This window comes from Artemia sp. Qi Xiang Cuo, chromosome 4 (assembly GCF_049724085.1).
Source record: "Artemia sp. Qi Xiang Cuo chromosome 4, ASM4972408v1, whole genome shotgun sequence".
In the NCBI taxonomy this organism is placed as follows: Eukaryota; Metazoa; Arthropoda; class Branchiopoda; order Anostraca; family Artemiidae; genus Artemia; species Artemia sp. Qi Xiang Cuo.
Genome location: NC_142797.1, coordinates 85,935,548 through 85,947,826, shown reverse-complemented (window position 1 = coordinate 85,947,826; position 12,279 = coordinate 85,935,548). Strand labels below are relative to the sequence as shown.

General features: G+C 34.5%; 1 protein-coding gene across 1 annotated transcript in view; it reads left to right on the top strand.

The window, feature by feature from the left end:
* The first annotated feature begins 10,164 nt into the window (after nt 1–10,164).
* Nucleotides 10,165–12,279, top strand: part of LOC148953570 (bolA-like protein DDB_G0274439) — a 68,980-nt gene continuing 66,865 nt past the window's right edge. Inside the window, exon 1 of the mRNA XM_089087737.1 lies at nt 10,165–10,201. Coding sequence (XP_088943863.1) covers nt 10,184–10,201 — 18 coding nt within the window. The 5' untranslated portion in view covers nt 10,165–10,183. The remainder of the gene's footprint in view (nt 10,202–12,279) is intronic.

The following is a 12,279-nucleotide window of genomic DNA, read 5'->3' as shown; positions in this document are numbered from 1 at the left end:
TAATCATTCTAGACTAGAATTCCACCCCATAAAATGACGTAACGAGGCACTATAAGCGAAAAGAAAACCGAACTAATTTTAAAATTTTTAGGCATTTTTCTAGTTTGAATTGTCACTAAGATTATCACTCAGACACCATAAATATTTTTTCAGTTTACATAATAAATTTAGTGGCTCTGTTAAAATTTTAAAGAATTATTCTAGTTTCAATTGACAAATCAGATTTTATGTTGGTTGTTGTAACTCAAATCAAACAGTTCGTGGTAACGAACTGTAAGTAAGAAGCGACCCGGCTCAATGGTAACCGAAACTCTAAAAAACGGAATTTTGGTACCAATAGATACATTAAAAGAATCAGATTTAAATTCTGATTTCAAATATATAAGTTTCATTAAGTTTAATCTTGCCCATCAAAAGTTACGCGCCTGAGAAAATTTGGCTGATTTTCGAAAAAAGGGGGAAAGACCCCCTAAAAGCTATAGAACCTTAATGAAATTCACACCATCATATTCAGCGTATCAGAGAACCCTACTTTAGAGGTTTCAAGCTCCTATCTACAGAAATGTAGAATTTTGAATTTTTTGGCAGAAGAAAGATCACGGGTGCGTGTTTATTTGTTTGTTTGTTTTTTTTCTTTTCCCCAGGGGTAATTGTATTGACCCAGTGGTCCTAGAATATCGTAGAAGGGCTCATTGGAACGGAAATTAAAAGTTCTAGTGCCCTTTTTAAGTGACCAAAAACAATGGAGGGCAACTAGGCCCCCTCCCACGCTTATTTTTTTCTCAAATGCACCCAATTAAAATTTTGAGATAGCTATTTTGTTCAGCATAGTCGAAAATCTAATAAATATGTCTTTTAGGATGACTTAATCCCCCACAGTTCCCAGGGGAAGGGCTGAAAGTTATGAACTTTGCCCATTGATTGCATTTTTTATTGTTTATTGGGACGTATACAGACATTTTAAGGATGAATTTTTTTCTGGTGGGGGGGGGCGGGAGAAGGGGGTTATTCGGGAGAACTTGTCCGTCGAGGATTTTTCCTCGGGGTAAGGGATATTTCTATGAAGGGGGCGCCGGATTTCCAAGCATTATTTAAAAAACGATCAGAAATTAAATTAAAAAAAACAAGTTTTTTCAACTGAAAGTCAGAAGCAACATTAGAACTTAAAACGAACAGAAATTATTACAGATATGAGGGGGCTCTCCTCCAAGTCAATACCTCGCTCTTTACGCTACAGTTTTTTTTAGTGCTTTCAAAAGAGCTATCTATTCTAATTAAAAGGCCTTTGTGATTATGGGGCTTGTGAATAATATTTTTTTAACTTTTATCGTAAAGAGCGAGGTATTGACTAAGGGGAGAACCCAATAATATACGTAACAACATATACGTAATAAAAAAGAACAATAAAAAAACAAGCGATACGGCTCAATAGTAATCAAAACTTTTAAAAACGGAACTTTGATGTAAATAAATGTATCAAAAGAATGAGCTTATAATGCTGATTCTAAATATATGAATTTTATTAAGTTTAGTATTACTCATCAAAGGCTACGAGCCTGAGAAAATCTACCAGATTTTTTAAAGAGGGTGGAAACATCCCCTAAAAGTGAAAGAATTTTAATGAAAATCACACCGTCAGATTCAGCGTATCAGAAAACCCTATAACATAGGTTTCAAGCTCATATCTACAAAAATCTGCAACTTTTTATTTTTTGCCAGAAGAAAAATGTACGAATATAGAAGTTCGTTACGTAAGTGATTTTGTAAATTACGTCAGAACCAAATTTAAAGACAGCCATTTAGCAAAAGAAAAGTAAAATTTTTATGCAAATTTTGTTTACTCATTCAATGACGGTGAGCCAAAATAAAAGCTACATTAACTAAAAAATGATCAGAAATTAAATAAAAAAAATAAGTTTTTTAAACTGAAAGCAAGGAGTGACATTAAAACTTAAAACGAACAGAAACTATTCCTTATATGAAAGGGCCTGTCCCCTCCTCAACGCCTTTCTCTCTACGCTAAAGTTTGACTCTGTCTCACAACTTTGTTTTTTAAAAGAATAAAAAACTTTAGCGTAAAGAGCGAGGCGTTGAGGAGGGGACAGCCCCTTTCATATACGGAATAATTTCTGTTCGTTTTAAGTTTTAATGTCGCTCTTTACTTTCAGTTTAAAAAACTTGTTTTTATTTAATATACCTCTGTATCTACTGCAAAACTTTACCAGCATCAGCATAAAACCTTTACCAGAAAATTAATTGTAAAATTTTCAGGTATTTTTCTAGTTGGAATTAAAAAATTAAAATTATTACTCAGATACCATTAATATTTTTTCAGTTTACGCAATGACTTTAGTGGTTCTGTTAAAATTTCCAGGAATTATTCCAGTTTCAATTGACAAATCATATTTTATGTTAGTTATTGTACCTTAAATCTACCTCTGTATCTACTGCAAAACTTTACCAGCATCAGCATCAAACCTTTACCAGAAAAAATAATTTTAAAATTTTCAGGCATTTTTCTAGTTTAAATTAAAAAACTTAAATTTTCACTCAGACACCATAAATATTTTTGTAATATACATAATAACTTTAGCAATTCTTTTAAAATTTTCAGGAATTATTCTAGTTTCAATTGAAAAATCAGATTTTTGGTAATCCTTGTACCTCAAATCTACCTCTGTATCTACTGCAAACCTTTACAAGCATTAGTTAGAAAGTAGTTTCTTCAGACAAAAAATCGGAGACGCGAAAATCCTTCGAAACTCGTGGACGATGACGATTTTCAAAAAAAACAGACTTTTATGTACCTCAAATTTGCCTAGGAGACTACCTCACCCTTTCCGTCATCAATCCAAGTTGCTGTAATGTTCTGATGTATTAGGGATGTTGAATCAAATCCCTAAACCACTTCCTAAATTTGGAAATATCTTTTCAGGCTGGCATTCTCAACCAAAAAAACTCAAATTTGTAAAAGAACTATAGCGGCAAAGTTTTCAGATTTGAAATCAGCGCATATTTTTTTAGTGGGATAGTGAAAGATTCATTTGTATAGCAATTTATTTGAGGTTGACCCCTTGTTTCACAACTTACCTAGAACCTCTCCCCCAATCTTACTCTTTCTCAAAGTGTTAAACCCCAAAGAATTCTTTTGAATTTGAACATTCAATTTCATGTTCATCAGCAAAAAAAGAGCGTAGAAAGAACGTATTTAATCACATTTGCTGGTATTTACTCAGTCAATATTTTTTGCCTCAACCTCAAATTCAACCTAAATAAAACTCAAATTTGTGAAGCAGCTAGAGCGGTAAACTTCTTGGATTGGGCATCAGCACATATTTTTTAGTCAGATAGTGAAAGAATCATTTGTATAGCAATTTGTTTGAAGTCAAACCACATTTTTACTAGACTACTACGAAAATAAGATAAGATATCTATTTCAAAAAATGACTATCACAAGCTCTAACGGGCCAAATTTGCATTTCGGAGTCATAAAAAAATATCATCAAAATAGCACAACAACTAAAAAACTGTCTAAACAATACCAAAAACAATAATATCCGAAAGGCAAAGACATTCATTAGTAAAAAAGCGTCAAATGTAAGGAGGTTAAAAAGGTAAAAAATAAAACAAAACCAAGAAAAAGATTGAGATAAAAATAGTGTTAAAAATGTTTAAAAGAGAACATATAAGAAAGGAGGAGGGAACAAAAGAACAAACGGACACAAACTTGGGTATTACCAGTACCAAAAAATAATAAAAAAGGTTTATTTGATCAGTAACGAAGGGGACAAAGCTTTTTTCATACCTGGAGGCTAAGCAACGGATGAGGGACAAGATAGGGCCGGGTTCAGAAACAGTACGCGGCAGGTGGTGTCTGGATGGGGAGTGTCTTTTGGGGAAAATGTTTTCCGTGCGAGGGTTTATTATTGCATTTTTGCAAAACGGAGGCACAGCGTTCCTCTCCTGTGCTTAAGAGTTTCCAGCTTGGCCTTTTTTTTAGAAAGAGTGAATATTGTACCATAGTTTCTTTAAAAATATTCTTAGAGCTCAGCTTTGAATAGATTCAATTTTTTCTGATTCATCACGGAAAAAGGAAGTATTAATCCTTAAAGAATGGGATGGGGGGACGTTAAATTTATTCAAGAGCGTAATGAGAGATATGGACGCATTAGCTCTATGTACAATATCTTTCACGTGGATATCCCACTTTAAATTAAAGGAAATAGTAACCCCAAGTAATTTAAAGGAAGACACAGAAATATCTGGGGGATAGGGTTGAAGAAAGGGGGTGAGGTTTTAAGGAAACAAAATGGCATTATAATAGATTTAGAGGGGTTTACTCTCATGTCTAACTCTGCAGCGTCATCTGCCATATCACTGAGAATACTAATAGGGCTAATTACTAAGTTTATTACTAATTTTTTTTTTAGTAATTACTAAGTTTCGGTAGCAGGTTTCAACAACTGTTAGGTCAGCCACATTTCCATCCGTCTGGAAATTCCTTATCTATACTATTTATCATGACGGAAATAAGGAGGAGACCTAGGAGAGTACCTTAGGGTACTCCATTGTGTACAGGGAGGGGGCTGGAATAATGTTTCTGATATTTGACTACCTGCGATCTATTTGATAAGAAGGAGACAACCAATTTAACCAGGAAAGAATCAGTATTGGAATCAGTTACAAATTTCTCAACTAAAACATTGTGGTTAACAAGGTCAAATGCTTTTTGAGGTCAATGGAAATTAAATTTAGCCAACAATTAGGTTTTTCGAGAATTTTCCCAATTGAGTCAATAAGAAAACAATGTAATGGAATGTAGAGGTGGATTTGATGTTCCCGAATTGTCTCAGGTCAGTGAGAGGTAGGATTTTCTCCTTTAGCTAATCTGCGAGGAATCATTCATATAGCTTAGAGAAAATGAAAGTGAGTGAAATAGGATGAACACCTTCAAAATCAGGTTTTCCGTCTTTCTTTTTCAAGGGGGTTATGAAACCCTGTTTCCAAGTTTGTGAATATTGGCCAGAATCAGTAATCTCATTGAAAATAACAAACAAGGTTTTGAGAGAAAGTCACTGAAAGCACTAATAAGAGGAAATGGCATATCTAAAGGGCAGACACTTGTTTTTCGTAGTTTCCCAATCCTTCTTTCGATCTCAGAGGGAGATATGGAGAGAAAAAGAGGAGGGAGAACATCAGTAGGTGATTTATAAGACAATGCTGGAAGGCTCTGGATGAGGGAAGCAAGGAACTCGTTAAGATTATTAGCAGTCACTTCTGGGGATTCAGGTAGGTTGAAGTCAAGCTGGTCTAGACTCCTACCACACAACTTTTTTACCTCGGAATACCAATTTTTTGGTTTATTGGTAAACAATTCTTTGAACTTATTCTTGTAGTAGGATCGGACAGATTTTTGTATTTCCTTTTTAATCGCTTTTCTTAGATTATTAGCTTCATCCAGTTTACCATTTCTGAAAAGATTCAATAGTTTCCTAATTAGCATTTTTATGGGTTAGTTAATGAATGGTTTGTCACTGGAGCACTTTTTAAATCTTTTTTTCCGTGAAAGAAATTAGGAATTTATCATTTAGCTCTTTGTGAAAGGTAGGGATTTTGTCATCAAGATCGTGCAAATCATAAATATCAGACCAATTCTCAGTACTCAGCCACGTTCCAAAAGAAAGAAGGCCAGCATTTTGATGGGGGCGGAAAGAACCATAAGTTACTGAGATTGTGTGCTTAAAATCAAAAGAGGGGTAGAGGAGGAGGGAAAAATGATAACTCCCACGCAATGGAGGCAAAGCCGAGGGGGGACTGTAAAAATTGTTCAAATTAGTTAGAATGACATCTAGAGAGGTATTTTCCAAAATTGTAGGTATTCTAAATATTGGCTTAACTTTAAGTGAGGATCAAATTAAATTCATCTTAAATTCATTGGCATCACCAACCAGAAAAAGTCCAGCATTTGGGTACTTAGAGATAACGAATTCAGCGCTGGTCTGCAACTGCTGGAGAAATTTGCGTTTTGCATCAATATTTTGGTTTGGTGAGCAATAGAAGACATCTAGCAATTATATTATAGGGATGGGGAGTACTTTGAGTCTAATACTTAGCCAAAGGATTTCATCGTACTCAGATAAATTAGGAACAAAAATAATTTTTGGGAAAAGGTTGCATATAAAAAAAACATGATACCACCTCCTTTTTTCCAAGTGGGTGGTCCAAAGTACGAAGCTTAATAAATTCTGAATAATTTGACAAACGAAGAGAACTCTGGTCATGAGACTGTTCTTCTATAACAGCTATAACGTCAATTTGATTTAATTCTGATAGCACCGTGAGTTCAGTAAGTTTATTAAAATTAAGGCTTTCGGCATTAGTGATTAAAATTTTTGAAATTTAAAATAACTGGGGAAACCTGACTGTCGTTGAGTTTCAGTAATTCTTGGGGTGGGTTTTAAATTTGGGCTGTGGGGAGGTGCGGATAATTTTTGGGTCGGACTATTTATTAAGGGATAATTTTTGCATGTAGGAATTGGTAGGGTACCCACGGGTCAGATTTACTTTGGCAAATGACGGGTGGAGGCCCAAGCCAGTCAACAAATTTTGGGTGCATGGAGCGGATAGGATATGCAAGGAGGTTTGTGATTGGGAGGGATATGAATAAAAGGGGATTGTGGGAGGGTTTGGATGCAGTAATGTCTGCGATGGTAAATTGACTGGTCGTGAGTAAATTTCTTGGTTAGAGGGGTGTTTTTGGGAGAGGATACCTGGGACATGTTGCTTTGTATCAGATAGGGAGACAGGTAACGAGGGGTATTTAATAAGGGAGGAATGGGATCCGTAGTGCTGCCTAAAAAATGGGGCTTTCCAGTGTGGAATCTCTGAGTGGTAACGCTGGGACTGCCCAAGTTTGTGCACTTGGCTTTTGTTTGCAGATTGATTTTTTGTTGCAAAAATGAAGAGGGACATACAAATGCAGGTTATCACATCCGAAACAACGCCCGCTTGATGCTAATTTACATAAAAGAACATGGTCAAAAATACACTTTGCTTTAGTACACTCGGCAGTGAGGTAAAAACGACCAAAAGACCCTAACGAGCACTTCTTTTGGTTGTACTTGGTATATAAAAAAGGGGAACCAAAAAAGGGAAAGGGGAACTCTTTGACTAGCTTCCTTTTATTTTTTGACTTTATTGATAATAGATCCATGATTATGGGGACACTTCTGACCTAATTTGCAATTTCCTTGCTTAAAAAATTTGCAATTTTTTATATCACTGTTATCAGGAAAACTTTTTTCCTGCAGCTTGCTTGGAGCAACATCATGCTCAAAGTCAAATTATCTCCTAATTTGCAAAAACCTGCCAACATTATATGAGCACATTTGCGAATATTAGCAGGGAAGTCTTTATTATTAGGATGATTCACTTCCGTTCCTTCAAAACAAATACAGACATCTGTAATTGAGTTCTCTAGGCCAGGATTGTAGTTGGGTTGAATAGAGGTGATATTGAGGTCAGGTATAATTTCAGAACTTATATTTATTTCACTTGTAGTGGCTAAAGTTGATTGACTTAATCCTCTGCTTCCTTCATTAATATTCATTGAGCGTGGGGGCAAGGCACTTTTTGATATTGAGAGTCTAAGTCTAAAGTGTTATTTACCTCGTTTGGGATGGGATTATTTGTAGGTTGACCTCTCGAATCACTGCCACAAAATGACAAAAAATCTGTAATAAGCATTAACACATCTATACACTTTTCTTTTAAAGTCAATATTATTGTAAAAATCTAGTTGTAAGGAGGGGCTGCTGTAAGGCTGTCTGTTTGAACATATTTATCATTGCTGTATTCAGTCGTTTGGCACGATATGTGCGTTGGGCCTTTGAGAAGAACTTCAAAAACTTGGCGCTGGGGTGGGGCAAAAGAAATTCTAGGACTGACTGAACTAAGCCCGGCCTCCTGAAGCATGTTTGATTTTTCTGTTAAAAAAGAGAGCTGGCTGTGTGGAGGGTCAGAAAAAAGAGTTGGACTGCTTAGGTCACTTAGGATACTAAACATTCTTTTTTTTTCAACTGGGGTACGAGGTGTTCGAGGTAAGCCAGAACAGGGTACATAAAGACCTGGAGAAGGAGTAAGGTTTACCTTTGATTTAGTAGAGCAATCAAGGCACATCCAGGAGGTGCTCCAATTAATTAAATCTATCCTAGCACACTTTTCGGCTAATGCGTGGAACCAAGAGTTACAATTGGCACATTTAATTGAGTTAGATGTAACTCGAAGTCTGAATTCTTGACAATATTGTTTTTGTTTTGCCATTTGGTTATGGAAAGGTCAACAATCACTGAATCACGGAAACATAAATTTTACACAATTCTCATTTTAACTATATCCTTATCAGAAAATTCTCCTGGATTTTGGAAAGAAAAGAGGAGTAAGTTTAAAATCGTGTTTGAAATTCCACCAAACTCTCAATGTTTCTTCAAATTTTCGGTACGATTTTAGATTTTGATTCGGCTTTAATTTTATTTAATAACTTGACATACCACTATGAGACTTCCTTTGCAGAATTTACAGACTACGCTAGTGAGTTTTTTACCTTCATTACCGAATCTTGGAATTTCTATTTAAATCGGATCAAAAATTTTAACTCTCTTAGATTCTGCTGTAGCTATTTTTTTTTCTTGAAAAAAAAATCAAAAAAATTTTGGGTTGCTATCCTCCCTCCCGTTGCGACGCTCCTGCCTTTTCTGATGAATATACAAGTCCGAATCAGCTTCCACTTATATGCATTGTGGCGTCCAATGCTCAAATATTGTCATACTTATGGCCTCCGAACTGAGTCTAATTTAAATGTTATAAGATATTTGCAAGAAGTAGTTGTCTGCTGTTTTTTTTCTCTTTCTCCAAATGAGTTGAATTGGAGCTTCTTGTATGTTCTGCTGAATCTAAAGAACAAAAGTTGCATTATTATTGGGATACACACTGGGTTGGAAGGTACGATACTGTGATTACTGGGTTTTATTGAGTACAACAACAAGTGTCACGAAAACACAACCAAGGAGGAAAGCGAAAACTACCATTAATTGAAAACAAGAGATAAAAAGTCTGAAAATACTCTTAATCCTACCAATTTTGAGTTTTGTTCCTTGTGTCACGTTTCCCCCGAAACTACGTATCTCATTATGTAGCGAACTCTCTCAGACTTTTAAAAGGTTGTATAAGACTTATCTGTTTATTCTGACTCTAATGATATGTCATTCGATTCGAAGTGAATAGATTTAAAACTCCTCCTAATAAAAAAATGGTTTTAGCCAGCGGTGCACTACCGTTTCCCCTTAAAAATTAACTTTTCGCCGCCAACATTAAAACCAGCATTGTGTCGGAGTCCACGTTGAAAAGGTCCCAAGTTTCAAGACCAAACAAAGCATCTTATGCAAATTAATACTAGCGAAGCATCGGGGTCTACCTCGAAGAGTTTTCCAGACCGTAATTAAAGCATCTAATACAAGTCATACTACAAATAATTATGTGGAAATACTGACCTTGGAAGGGGGGGGGTTGTTTATGATTAGTTCAGGTATATAGGCAGCTGCACTAGTTTGAGAATCATTAACGAAATTATCGGTAAAAACATGCATATTGTCGGGAAAACGATTATTGATATTATCATATTCAAGCTTTTGGCTCTAAAGTTAACAAACTGGCAACAATTTTTCTGTCGTCATAAGAAAATTGTTAGAGCCACGTTTACAGGCTCAGCGGGTTCGAACACAGGTAGTTCTCATCTAGTTTTTTGTCTAGTTTTAGCTGCTTCTAAGTATCAACTTCGTGTTTTCCTAGAGAAACCACTTTGTGAAAATGCTTGATGGACTAAACGAGAACAACCCGTGTTCGAAGACGGGTTGTTCACGGCTCAGCGGTTCGAACATAGATTGTTCTCGTCTAGTGCATCAAGCGTTTTCACAAAGCAGGTTCTCGAGAAAAACACGGGGTTGAAACTTCAACCCCGCTGAAACTAGACAAAAACACTAGAAATTTGAAACCAGACGAGAACAACCCGTGTTCGAACTCGCTGAGCCTAAAAGCGCGGCTTAGCTGATACTGCTATCAAATCGTCACGGCAGGAAAAACGTTATTAGATTTCACTGTCTTTTTAACCTTAATTTGAATTACGAAAATGCTTCAAAATTTTTTGGTATGATAGTTACATAAATTATTTTTACTTAGTAGTGGCACTAATTCTGAAAAATGTAGTTTTTATACTGTCAATAAAAAGTACATTTTTTTGTGATACCTTGATTATTTTCCTCCCTTTATTTTGAAAATACCCTGACCCCTTGACATTTTTGTGAATTGGTGGTACATTCAGAGCTGGGGTGAAGTTATTTTTCCTTTAAAAGTCCTTATTCCTGTAAAATTTGGGAGAAAAAAACTGAAACTGATTCCTTTGGACTGAATTTCAGGCCATCTAGGATACTTCAAGTGGTGGCACAATGATTTAGGGTAAAAGACCAGTATCCAATTAGCCTATGCAAAATTAGCCTATGTAAAACTCAAAACCTCATTTTGTTATCAGATTAGAATTGAAAAGGTTTGCATAGACCAATGAAAAGCTAAAAATCCACGATATGCAATAATATGGTTATTATTAGAATTATTTAAGATCATTCACTTAAAATAGCCTAATTAGTTTATTGACTAACCTAGATAGACCTCTTTGGAAATACTAATTGTCCTGTGTTGATGTAAATATCTTTTTAGTGTTTGAGTATTATTCACATATTAACAGAAAGCTGATTGTCTTCTGATTCTAAAAATCTAACTTTTATTTCTTGATTTTTATTCTAGCCTATAAATTACAAATATATATATATATATATATATATATATATATATATATATATATATATATATATATATATATATATATATATATATATATATATATATATATATTTTCATGTCACTTGCTTGTAGAAACAGAGACCACACATTGGATTTATGATGACAAATTTCTCCCACTGGGCTGGCTCTAGTGAGAGATGATGGGGTCTATACTTGCATTTTGTAATACTGTAGTAAAAAAGAGGCATTCCAAAAACCCATTGCTATTTTTCCAAAATGCCAAAGAAAAGTGGTCTTTCCCAAAAAGAGGTCTTTTACCCTATGTGGATTCCCTCCATTTGGTGAACAAATTTGTCAAATTCCAGGCAATAAGAACCATCTGAAATGGGATGACTTCCAAGTAGTTCAAAAACAAATGGAATGAATAACAAGAAGCAAAAGGTTTAAATAATTTGTTAGACCACACTGCTTTTCCATTTACAAAAAGTTAAGCAAGAAAAACTGGTTTTAATTTTTATAAAGCAGTGAATAAATACAATAAAATAAACACTTAATTAAACAAACACACTTCAAATATTTTGGCCAAACCTCCGGGAGCCTTTCTAAACAGAAAAAAAAAGAGAGAGAATGAAACAAAAAATGTTCTTTTTAAAAACTTAACTTACATAAAAAAAAAAAATACTAAACACATGAAGAGAAAGAAAAAACAAAAGAAAAGAAATATAAATAAGTAGGAATCAAAACTCACATATTAAATAACACTTCCATGCACTGGCGTATGAACAAAATCAAATGTCTATAATGATACATATAGACATGTGGTACATATGTGTATCATTATAGACATTTGATTTGGTTTATATGCCAATGCATGGAAGTGTTATTTAATATGTGAGTTTTGATTCCTACTTATTTATATTTCTTTTGTTTTTTCTTTCTCTTCATGTGTTTAGTATGTTTTATTTTGATGTAAGTTAAGTTTTTAAAAAAACATTTTTGTTTCATTCTCTCCCTTTTTTTCTGTTGAGAAAGGCACCCACACATGGGGCCAAAATATTTGGAGTGTGTTTGTTTAATTAAGTGTTTATTTTATTGTATTTATTCACTGCTTCATTAAAATTTAAACCTGTTTTTCTTGCTTAATTTTTTGTAAGCAGAAGGTTGATATTGATATCCTCAATTCATGGGTAACTTCATTTGATTTAGTAGCTACAACCCCTGGTTAGAAATATCTATTCTTGTGCAGTAAGTTTTTAGCAGTTCATATTATTGACTTAGGAATAAAGTGAAAATACCACTCAATGCCTATTTATGCTCTTTGCAAATACATTCTTAGACCACACTGGCTATACATGACAAACAAAACTCAGAGAGGAGAGAAAGTAACAAAATGAAAAATAAAATCAAAAAAAATTTTTTTTTCTTTTT